Source organism: Sceloporus occidentalis, unplaced genomic scaffold (assembly GCF_023333645.1).
Source record: "Sceloporus occidentalis isolate IW3139 unplaced genomic scaffold, rSceOcc1.0.p SCAF_390, whole genome shotgun sequence".
Taxonomy (NCBI): Eukaryota; Metazoa; Chordata; class Lepidosauria; order Squamata; family Phrynosomatidae; genus Sceloporus; species Sceloporus occidentalis.
In genome coordinates this window covers 68168-79612 of record NW_028317370.1, presented here as the reverse complement: position 1 = coordinate 79612, position 11445 = coordinate 68168, and the positions used below count along the sequence as shown (strand labels likewise).

General features: G+C 53.7%; 1 protein-coding gene across 1 annotated transcript; it reads right to left on the bottom strand.

Moving 5' to 3' along the window:
• Positions 1 to 192: 192 nt before the first annotated feature.
• Positions 193 to 9985, bottom strand: LOC149273239 (calpain-1 catalytic subunit-like). Its single transcript, XM_089506558.1, has 18 exons — positions 9839 to 9985; positions 9395 to 9464; positions 9206 to 9324; positions 8955 to 9118; positions 8391 to 8562; positions 7684 to 7755; positions 7241 to 7326; positions 7084 to 7155; positions 6807 to 6973; positions 6154 to 6314; positions 5621 to 5826; positions 4369 to 4405; positions 4216 to 4278; positions 4069 to 4129; positions 3628 to 3686; positions 3161 to 3239; positions 2534 to 2650; positions 193 to 392 (listed from the first exon to the last, which is right to left on the bottom strand). The coding sequence occupies exons 1-18, from the start codon at positions 9983 to 9985 to the stop codon at positions 193 to 195; spliced, it is 2052 nt and encodes a 683-aa protein (XP_089362684.1).
• Positions 9986 to 11445: the final 1460 nt, after the last annotated feature.

Below are 11445 nucleotides of genomic sequence, written 5' to 3'. Positions count from 1 at the left end.
ACGTGTAACCCGCTCACATGCTGTCACAGGGACCTAGGCGGTAATTTTGTGCCGCGGGGGACAATGTTTGTGTATCGGCCGTTCTGTGGTCCGCCCCGTGCCACGCGTGTTACGGAAGGATTCCCTGCGGTCTCCGTGTCACAATCAGCTGTAAATCGCCAGCTGCAGCCACTGCAAAGAGAATAGTGAGAATCAGATCGCGGCGCAGTCACCCCCGGCCGGCATCTCTACCCGCGGGGCAGCCGCTGGAGTCACGGGGCCCCCGTAGTGGTGACACGTGGGTAGGATGTGCCTAGAGGAATACCGAGAAAACCTAAATCCCTCTTTACGTACCTGGCGATAGTTTAGGGTCGCGGTGCCGGAGCTCGCGGGATTCGCTGCCAGGAACATCCCTGCCGGAACCAGACAACGATTAATTACAAGATATATAACAATAACCATGGAAACGGCACTGGGGCAGGTAGAGAGGGTGAGATGGAATGGAAGGAAGTTTTACTTCACTGAGAGGGTGGTAGATAAGTGGAACAGCCTCCCAGCAGAGGTGGTAGAGGGTAATACAGTGAGGGGATTAAACACGCATGGGGTAGACATACGGCTCCTGAATCTAAGACGAGACCAACGGCTGATTAAGGTTTTTACAGCAGGAGAAATGGGGGCCACCAGGGGCCGATCTGCCAGCGGGGTCCGGGGTTTCTATGAGAGTTGGAGGGCAAAACGAATTCTGTGCCAGACGCTTCTTACGGTCCCTACAACCAAGGAGTCCGACGGAACCGACAGCCTTAAGAGGAGCCCAAAAGAGTGGACTCGGCTAGTGAGCTCGCGCTCTATTGATATAATTGAGTGAAGTCTTCCCGTGGCGCTGACACAGGAACAATCTGAGCTGAAAGGCGCCTTTTATTCAATCTGGTTTTTAATTTTTGAATCTTAATTGCGAGCGAAGAAATTATTCATCAGGTGAAAAGAACGCTGTTTGTGTTCCCTGCGGGCGTTTATTACACGAATCCGACCCGGCGGGAGAGAGGAGCGTCGCCCCCCCTCAGCCAGGAACCCAAGCCGACGGCCCCTCTGCTCCTTGGTCAGGTCTTGTGTCCCCCCCCCCCCCTCAGCCAGGAATCCAAGCCGACGGCCCCTCTGCTCCTTGGTCAGGTCTTGTGTCCCCCCCCCCCTCAGCCAGGAACCCAAGCCGACGGCCCCTCTGCTCATTGGTCAGGTCTTGTGTCGCCCCCCCTCAGCGAGGAACCCAAGAGGAAACCGACAGCCCCTCTGCTCCTGGATTAATGTCTACCGGTTCTGCAGGGAGGCTCTTCCGCTTATCTACTGCCCCAGTAAAAGTAGCAATTCTGAAAAATGTAACTTTATTATCGCTAAATTTTGCAATTTGCAGGATTAACGTCTCCTTCCTCTTTCCTGAAACAATAATCTCGTTTCACTGAATCCCATGACGGGGGAGAGATGGACAGAATTGGGGTTTAAAGCATAATCCTGGATTGTCCTTGTGCTGTGGGGTCTGTCACTTGTGCTGTGGGGGTCTCTCACTTGTGCACTGGGGTCTCTCACTTGTGCACTGGGGTCTCTCACTTGTGCTCTGGGGTCTCTCACTTGTGCACTGGAGTCTGTCACTTGTGCACTGGGGTCTGTCACTTGTGCACTGGGGTCTCTCACTTGTGCACTGGGGTCTCTCACTTGTGCTCTGGGGTCTCTCACTTGTGCACTGGGGTCTCTCACTTGTGCTCTGGGGTCTGTCACTTGTGCACTGGGGTCTCTCACTTGTGCACTGGGGTCTCTCACTTGTGCTCTGGGGTCTCTCACTTGTGCACTGGAGTCTGTCACTTGTGCACTGGGGGTCTCTCACTTGTGCTCTGGGGTCTGTCACTTGTGCACTGGGGTCTCTCACTTGTGCACTGGGGTCTCTCACTTGTGCACTGGGGTCTGTCACTTGTGCTGTGGGGGTCTCTCACTTGTGCACTGGAGTCTGTCACTTGTGCACTGGGGTCTGTCACTTGTGCACTGGGGTCTGTCACTTGTGCTGTGGGGTCTCTCACTTGTGCACTGGGGTCTGTCACTTGTGCTGTGGGGGTCTCTCACTTGTGCACTGGAGTCTGTCACTTGTGCACTGGGGGTCTCTCACTTGTGCTCCGGGGGTCCATATTCCACTTCAGTGTCTGCAGCTGTTAGAAGCTGGCTGGCAGACGACTGACGCAGTGATTAGAGATTACCAGGGATCTATAAAGTTGGATCACAAACTCTGCTTCCTGGAGATCCGCTCTGTGGTACTGAACACAATACTGTAGTGGGGATCTTACAAGGGATCTATAACGGGGGATCACCGTCTCAGTGTCCTGGAGATCTGCTCTGTAGCACTGAACACAATCCTCTAGGGGAGATCTTACCCCCGACCGACGTCCAGCTCTTTAAAGGTAAAATGATCTCTTTAGATCCTGAAGGATCCCGCCTGTTATTCTCAGAATGTCGCCGGCTGTGAAGCGCCCCGGTTTGGGGTAAATTGGTGATAAGCGGGGCATCGGAGGCTCACCTGTCACTCTCTGCAGTTTTAGGAGGCAGCAGACGAAGTTCTGGTAACCGAAGGATCCGTCCTGCTCTGCGTACCGGAGCCGCGCCAGCCTCACCGAGAAATCATCCACCGGCAGCCCTAGGAGAGGCAACAAGGGGCAAGAAAGAACTGCCTGGTCACCGCGTCCGTACGTTACCGGCACCGGGAGGGGTTGTGCCGAGGCAAGTAGTACGGTATGATTATACCCCGTGGGGGGGGCCCCGGCTGGGGCCACCGCTTTATATTTTTAATGGGGACACCTGATTACGATGCAGCCCTGCAGGGGGTATTTTCTCTTGTTGCTCCGCTGAGCCCTCATGTCACCGGCAGAATTGCCCTGGCCCCCCCGTGGGAGGGTAATTGTTACTTTTATTGTAACCTGTTCGCTACGTCGATACTGAAACTTCCGCAACTTTTCCGCATACCGAGTGAAAAAAGGGGAATTTGTGGTTTTTATTGATTCTCGTTCCTCCTTCACCCCGGAGGCCGAGCTGCCGGGCCGGCAGAGGGGGAGGAGGTGTCGGATTGGGGTAAGAATTAGGTGCCTCCTGTTACCCCTGGGAGGTAAAGCTGGCGACTCCTGGGTATTTTGCCTCCTTGCGCACTCACCTGCCATCTGCAGGGCAGGTACAAGCCGCTCTCTGCCAATCCTGCCCGGCTCCTCTCCGGATAAGCTGCAGAAGATACGCTGCGGGCACAGAAAGCGAGCCGTGTTACACGCGTGTCGGCCATAGCAGCTTTGCCTCGGTCCCCCCAGGAAGGAGGGTACTTACCGTGCCGGCTGTGAGTGACTCCCACAAGGCATGAAACTGCTCCCAGCCCAGGGAACCCACGGCTGCCGCCTGTCTGGAGTCACATACTCATAACAGGGGGGGGGGTGAGGGGCAGTTATTTTACCCCTACACGCTGCATAGTGACTGATGTCAAACAGTGGCCCCTGCACTGATTGCCACGGAGTCCGGTGCGCACCCCCTGGCCTCTCCTTGACTCGCCCCCCCCCCCCAAGCCCTGTATACTCCTGATAGTGGGGTACTGGGGCGGAAAAAATCTCCACTAACATTCAGACTTTAGGATACATCCAGCGAGGCCAGCAAACTCCGGCAGGCATCCAGGGTGAAAGCGGGCAGCACGGGAGCTGCGGGGAGAGAAGGATGGGCAGAATGAGATGGGATGCCCTTACATGAGCCCTAATCTGCCCTTACAGGAGCCCTAATCTGCCTTTACAGGAGCCCTAATCTGCCTTTACAGGAGCCCTAATCTGCCTTTACAGGAGCCCTAATCTGCCTTTACAGGAGCCCTAATCTGCCCCTACAGGAGCCCTAATCTGCCCTTACAGGAGCCCTAATCTGCCCTCCCGGTGCCAGAGGGGGGTCCACTTTCTTAAAATATGTAAAGATTACAATAAACAACCACTGGTTAGCTCAGCTTCAGGATAGCCGCTAATGGGCCGGACCCTCCTAATAAAATGTGTGGCCCCTCTGGGGGGTTAATCATACGGGTGGTGGGGAGCTACTCACCAAACTCATTGAGCAGAGCGGCCAGGAGTCCGTGGAGTTGAGTGTCCGTGACCCTGCAGTCCTGTGAAGAGACAGGCCAGGGGGGGCTCAGGGTGGCACTCGGGGGGGGGGGTAAGGAAGGGCGATGGGGGGCTTCGTGACGCTCACCTGACCCGCAAACAGCAGGAATTTGCTCCGGCAGAGACCCTCAGGGAGACCTTCAGACGAGGGCTGCGACAGACATGATGGTGAAATACAGTGAAATGTACCCCAAAAACACAGACCCCCAGACTGTACGAGTGAGCGCAGCCGGCCACTTACCTGGCTTTCTCGCTGAGTTTCAGGTCTGTCTGTGGATCTGAAGTAAAAAGTGAAATATAACTTTTCATTATTCTATAGGGGAATCCATGCTGCCCCCCGACCCCTACCCGGCACATATACCCGCAACAAACTGCCCGCCGCCGGAAGGACCCTCACAGAGCAGAACTGAACACACTCAACCTCCCTCCTCACCTGTGACTCTGCAGCCAATGGCACTTAAAACTAAAGGGAAAACGACCTCCTCGGCAGGGAGAGATGCCACGTGAATCTACTACTCCAGGGAGAAAAGGAACAAACTACAAGGAGGGATGAGAGATGTCTTAACAAGAGGCCAGAAGCTAACACTAGATGATGAGAAGCTAACGCTGAGATGGAATGGAAGGAAGTTTTACTTTACCGAGAGCTTGGTAGATAAGCAGAACAGCCTCCCAGCAGAGGTGGTAGAGGGTAATACAGCGAGGGTATTAAACATGCATGGGATAGACATACGGCTCCTGAATCTAAGATGAGACCAACGACTGATTAAGGTTTGAGTCTTTACGTCAGGAGAAACGAGTGATTAGACGGGGGCCGGATGGGGCCGACCTGCTGGCGGGTTCCATAATCCTACCCATATCTAGACCCGAAAATCTAACTATTTCTTAAGTAAAGACTCGGCAGAAAGCGTTAAATAAAGTCTCAGCCGGGACTCGCTTTCACGGATTACTACGACTTCGCATTTTTTAAAACGGCTGTATCTAGAATTTTATCCCCAAATTCTGTATCGTGTGCCAAACGGTAACCGGCTCCTCGCTGCTCAGTCCAACCCACGGCCCCATAAACTGAGACGGCCGTCAGCTGAATGGAGACAGACGGACAGACAGACGGACAGACGGTATAAATTCATACCCTTAGCCCCCCCCCCCATTATTTACGTTATAAAATTCTTTAAAAGAGTAAAAAAATCCCAGCCGCCTTCTATACTTCCATTCATTTCCATGAAACGTAAATCCGTCATTCTTCCTCCCGGCGCCGGATAAACAGAGGGATTACATGATCCAAATAACGAAGGAACGTGCGCGGGACGGACCCAACGGGGGGCTCTAATGGGCACGCACGCTGTGGGTGCGGGGTATATACTGGATGTAGAGTATGTTGCCCCCGCGTAGTAAATAAATCAGACCGGCCGTTAATAAATAGTTTGCCCGTCCCCCTTTTCACGTTCGATTACCCGGGGCCACCTTTCCCAGCTGCGCCCCCGCTGGGGGGTTACCTGCCACAGCTCTTCTCAGTCAAGACTCTGAGCAGAAACTCTCCCTCGTCGGATGCCCCTTCCAGCGAGGGGATGATGACGTAGCGACCCGGGGGGAGACTGGAGCTCAGGACCACCTCCCTCCGACCATCACACGGCCCAATGCCCACCAACGGCTGTGCCCGACGAAGCTTGTCCTCAAACAGATAGGCGTGAGCGTCGTCCCCCTGTCCAACACAGCGAAACCGGGCTTCAGGACAGACTAAGGGGTCTTAATGGGTAGGGCAGAAATCAGGGGCATTTAACATTTTCTACAGCCTCTACTACTTCTGCTGAGAGGCTGTTCCACGTATCTACCGCCCTCTCAGTAAAAGTCCCGTGCATTATTAAGACGAAGTAACACGGCAGCAGCCGGGACCGGTTTCTTCTGCCAGTACCGCCGTGATAACAATATGGCGGCATGTTATACGGGACTGCACAGCGGTTCTGCGCTGAGCTGGCAGGAATTACGTGAAATGCACATAAAAGCGTGCGATGTACCGAAAACCAACTACCTGAAATATGTGGCAGGCGGCGCGCGTGTGTCCGGCCCTCCGGAGCCTCTGGTGTTTCTGCATCACAGCGACGATGAAGCTGCAAGTCGGCCCAGGGTCTGAGGGACTGTTATCTTCCTCCAGGAGGACCAGAGAGTACTGGGGGTTCATCCAGTACGAATCTGTAAGCATCGAAGGCAGAAGGGAGCTATGGGGGCCTGGAATCTGCCCCCCACCGCAGGTCAACACGGGAGCTATGGGGGCCTGGAATCTGCCCCCCTCCGCAGGGCAACACGGGAGCTATGGGGGCCTGGAACCTGCCCCCCTCCGCAGGGCAACACGGGAGCTATGAGGGTATGGAATCTGCCCCCCACCGCAGGGCAACACGGGAGCTATGGGGACATGGAATCTGCCCCCACCGCAGGGCAACACGGACCTATGGGGGCATGGAATCTGCCCCCCACCGCAGGGCAACACGGGACCTATGGGGGCATGGAATCTGCCCCCCACCGCAGGGCAACACGGGAGCTATGGGGGCCTGGAATCTGCCCCTTCCACCTCAGGGTGACACAGACAGAAAGCATTAATGGGTCTTGGCATTTGCCCCTCACACCGCAGGATGGTCAAGACAATTATTATGTGGGGCAAAGCTTTGGCCTGGTACAGTTAATTACCCCTGCACGTAATGCTGCCCCCTGCAGACAGCCCTTTCACCCAGCGTCCTTCGTAGGTGACGCACTCCCAGGGTCTGGACGCGGCTCCCACCCTCGACAGGCTCTCGGGACCCAGGTGACAAATCTCGAGCAACTGAAAATTCCTCTGGAAATCTTCTATCGCCATCCTGCCCAGGGAGAGGGGTAAGAGAGGGGGTAATAAGCAAGATTAGAGGACCAATGGAAGATTAGAATACATAGACCTCTAAAGATATCGCTGTATATATAATAAAAATACCAGAATTCCCCATCTTCCAGGATTACGGCCTCCGTATCCTGGGGGTCCGTCACATTCTGCCATTCCGGACCCCTGCAAACAAGAATGAGAATTCAAAACCCACTCCTTTCCTCCTTCCTTGACGTGAAAGAGGAATCCGGTGTATGAGGAAGCCCACCCGTCTCTCCAAGGCCCGAGCCACTCGGTGTGACCCCACGGGTTCCGAATCCGGAGGAGAGACGCCGGACCTTGAAACGTCTCGACCTGAAAGAGAAGATAAACGCCAGAATTCCACGGCTGATACATTCTAACGCAATCTATTCTTTTGTTTCCCGTGGCGGCTGCCGCATGACATCCGATTTACTTATTCAGGAGTCAACCAGGACCCCCAAAACCACCTTCCCGTGCCGATTCCCCCAGTACGAGCCCACCGACTGCCGTCCTATTTGGTTTCTTGGGACGATTCTAAAATATCAACATCCACGAGGACTTGGTCTTTATTATTTTGTTTACTTGATGTAAAATATGGACAAACTGGTACCATTACTACCCCTGTGGCTGGAGATTTTTTGAATTTGCCCAAGGGATTGCCCCTCCGACCCTCTCTCTGAGGGCAGTTACCTCCTTTGTCCCGGTCACCGAGTACATGTGGTAGCCGAGGATCCCCAGTAAGTTGCTCGCCTCGAGTTCCCCCTGCAGGAAGAAAACGTTCAGAGGACGCGGGTTACGGGTCGAGCGCTTGGTGACCCTACTCGTTCTAGAAGAAATATTAATGATTTCATTGGACGGGATGGTATCCAGAGAAGGTTTAGGGGGAGTGCCCATGGAGTGCCCTCTCCTCCCATCGTTTAATCGCGGTCTCTGCTGAGCTCCGGAACATTCCACATAATCAATGTATCAATCTACGGCCCTGTTTGGCTACTGGTAGCCTTATTGCCCAATACAGGGGTATTAATTTACTCGCAGATTCCAATACCCCAGAACTCATACGTGGGATGCCCTGATCTGTGTCATTCGGCCCGCGGCCCAGCCGGTGTTCACCGCTTATTAAAACGTATTAAGTACAGCTTTCCCGCTCAAAACCCGGCCAATGGTGATTCATCTTCATCGCGTGTCATTGGGAAGGTAACCCTTACTATGCCGGTGCTCCCTTCAGGTTTGCTAATAGGATGTTCTTTGACATCTCTGATTGGCTGAATGGACATGTACGGTGGGAACAAAAACATTAGGGTATTATTTTGGCAGTTTTCCGATTGGCAGACTGGGCCGACAGCCGGAGGTGGCAGACACCAGGGTATTCCTTTATTGTTTAAGGGGCTTCATATTACCTGAGTGTTCCCACAGCAGATCAGGGCCCCTCGCTGAAGCATATGGCTCAGGTGGTTCCATAGGGTCTCTGCTGGTCCACTGGTGTCACCGCTTTGTACTACGCCACCCGTCATATCGACCAGAGCCTCCCCGGCAAATCCCAGCTGGAGGGCAGAATATCCCCCCTTCATCCTGCAAGAAAAATACCCCGTGAGCAACATGTAATACTCGAGTACGGCGCGCAAGTTCAGTCTCTGTGGGAGTATTAATACTAAGCTGTGCTACATCGGAGGGGGGGGGTTACTCGGATTTCACAGCCAGTCTGCACGGATTCCACATCTAAACCGCTGCCTACTGATGAGATCAAAAGGAAACTTGTCATTGATATTAGTGCAGGCCATTGCCACAGCAGAAGCTCATTACAGCCAAACATTGCGTAATCTAGCTTTTTTTGGTGTGTTAATTTTCGTTAGACGGGTCGTGGGTTTTTGGTCTGGAATGTCCGTGTAAAACGTATCCATTAAGTTACGGGCGTCTCTGCCGCGAGGGTCGGGCGTCTGAATTCTCCTGCGTTTGCCACTTACTTGGCGTACGCCTTCTCAAGCAGAGAGCTCCAGAACTCATCGGTATCGTTGGAGTGCATGAAAAGCAGGTTATACCGCGAGTGACCGCGTGCGCTCTCCCCGCTGTCCTGTGTCCTCACCGCGGGCAGGAGGTCATCCACCAGAACCTCCACCCACTTTCCATACTGCCAAAACTGAGCGAGACGGAGAGTGAGCGCGGACACTCAGAAGTCACGATGCCAAGAAACGCATTGAATTCCGTAGAGAATTACCCGGAACCTGAAGCTGCCATCATAGCCGTCCTCAAAGCCCTGTCCGGGGGGCACCACTTGCTCCAGGAGGTGGGGGTACAGAGACAGACATGCCACGGCCGACAGAAACCAGCAGTTACCTGGTGGGATTGGGAGTCACTGGTATGAGTGGCTTCACAAAACATGACCCTCTCCACGTGCCCTCCTTACTCAGATTGCCCTGGCAGACGTCCATCCTGGTGGCTCCGTCCACAATAAACCGCGGCCGGGCGCAGATCTCCTGCAGGGAGGAAACCAGGAAAACGCAGCCAATGAAGGAGGCTGAGACTCGGAGTCATCTGACGGACCCCCCAAATCTGAGAGATGATGCGTGATACGTGACAAAGGCGTGTTGGATGATACATGTGAATGGTGGGGCATGAGGTGCGTACAGTATATGGGGTAACAAACTGGGCAAGGTCTCATGGATCGCGAAAATAGAAGGTTGCAAGGTAACGTACGGCATGCTGTATGGTAGTAGATACCTGGAACAGCCTTTCAGTGGAAGAAATGTTTCCGGGATGGATCGGATTCATGTTAAGAAGCGGAATGATATCACGTCACGGGCTATGTTTGTTCGCTAATGAGGTTAATGTGTAGCGAGGTTAAAAATACCTTGGGTCTCCTCCACTCCACACCCTCAATCTGAAGAGCCTCGTCCCGGGGGAAGCTGTGATCCACAAACAGGGGGACCGGGGGAGTCTGGGCCGGAGCGTCCGAGGCTGGGGGGTCATATTTGGCTCTTTTAGCTGGAGGTCCCATTAACTACCGCTGCTTGGCGCTCGTCAAATCCTGAAAAGAAGGGAGGCCAGGTTTGGAGGGGCACCAACCAGCTTCCCAAACCGGTCCAAAGTACCCCCCCGTCCAGCAGTAATACCCAGTAATACTCTAGTAAGTGCCAGTAATACTCCAGTTAGTCCCAGTAATACTCTAGTAAGTGCGCACGATGGCTGGAGTGTCCCTTTAAGTACATAAAGGGTTAATAAAGGACAGGAGGGAAGTTACGACCAGAGACCGGAATCAAACACCAGAGGCTCAGAGCCTCCTCCGAATCCGTTATATAAATACGGAAAGATGCCAGTTTGATGCCGCCGTGGAGCTCGCTATTACCAGCTCCACGAGTCCTGCACCAGTCGCTTATCCAGTTAAGGGAAATGTAAGTGACGCTGAGGGTTAAAGCTGCGGAAAGTTCTGCTCTATGGATCGTTCCGCGGTTCCCATTCTCAGCCGAGACATTAATGGCGGTCTGTAGCGCCACCCAGTGGCCGCTGAATGGGCTTCAGAAGGTCGGCCCCGTCCGGCCCTCTTGTTGCTTGTTTCTCTTCCGTCGTTGCTCTCGTCTCGGGGGCCCTTTGCCTGTCCTGCGCATGTTTAAAGGGACACTACAACCCCTTAAACAAAAACTGCATATTAACAAACTCTTTAATAGGCATTATTTATGCTAAAAAAGGACGATTAATCGCTTACCTTTTAGTAGAAGCTGCAGCTCCCCGCCTTCTCTGCCCAAAGCTTCTCATCACTGATTGGCTGGTTGAAGCAGCCATTCAATGACAGGAAAGAACTACCATTGAAATCAGTGGGTGCACCTAGCATGCGCAAGGGGATCTCATTAGTCCCCCCCAAACACTTGCCAAACCATGTCTGGATACCACAGCAATTAACTGTGCCAGCGGGCAACGTGGCAAATGGAACATTCCGAACCTTTATATGAATTAAAGTGCATGTGATGGCTGAAGTGTCCCTTTAAATGCCCTCACTGTATTAGCCTCTACCACTTCTTCTGGGCGGCTGTTCCATGTATCTACTACCCTCTACTTCCTTACATTTCATCTAAGCTTCAGTGACACGGTCCCAGTAGTTGCCCCCAGTTCCACTTTTTTTAAGGGCAGGGGCAGATTTTCTTTGCAGTGAGTGGCTCGGCAAGCCCCCTGTCTGCAAGCGTTTCCTCCTGTGACGTCCCTGTTTCCGAGCTCCTGTGCACTCACCGCGTGGACTCACCGAGTGGACTCACCGCGTGGACTCACCGCGTGACCTCGGCTTTCACTCTGCAGGAAGCGATAACTTCCACAAGTTAATAGAAACAGGAAAAACCAGTAAGGCGAAGTCTGATGGGGTGGAAACCGCGCCTGGCTGGGAGCACTGAGAGCCGGGGCTGCTCAGATATCCCCACACCCTCCGCGGAAACTCCCATCACGCTCAGCCAGCAGAATGTGTCACAGGGA

Coding starts and splice junctions, on each gene's coding strand:
- LOC149273239 (XM_089506558.1), bottom strand. CDS start 9,985: ATGGGACCTCCAGCTAAAAGAGCCAAATATGACCCCCCAGCCTCGGAC. Junction 7,756..8,390: donor TCTGCTGTGGGAACACTCAG/GTAATATGAAGC, acceptor TTCTTCCTGCAG/GGGGAACTCGAGGCGAGCAA. Junction 4,130..4,215: donor TCCTGCTGTTTGCGGGTCAG/GTGAGCGTCACG, acceptor GTCTCTTCACAG/GACTGCAGGGTCACGGACAC.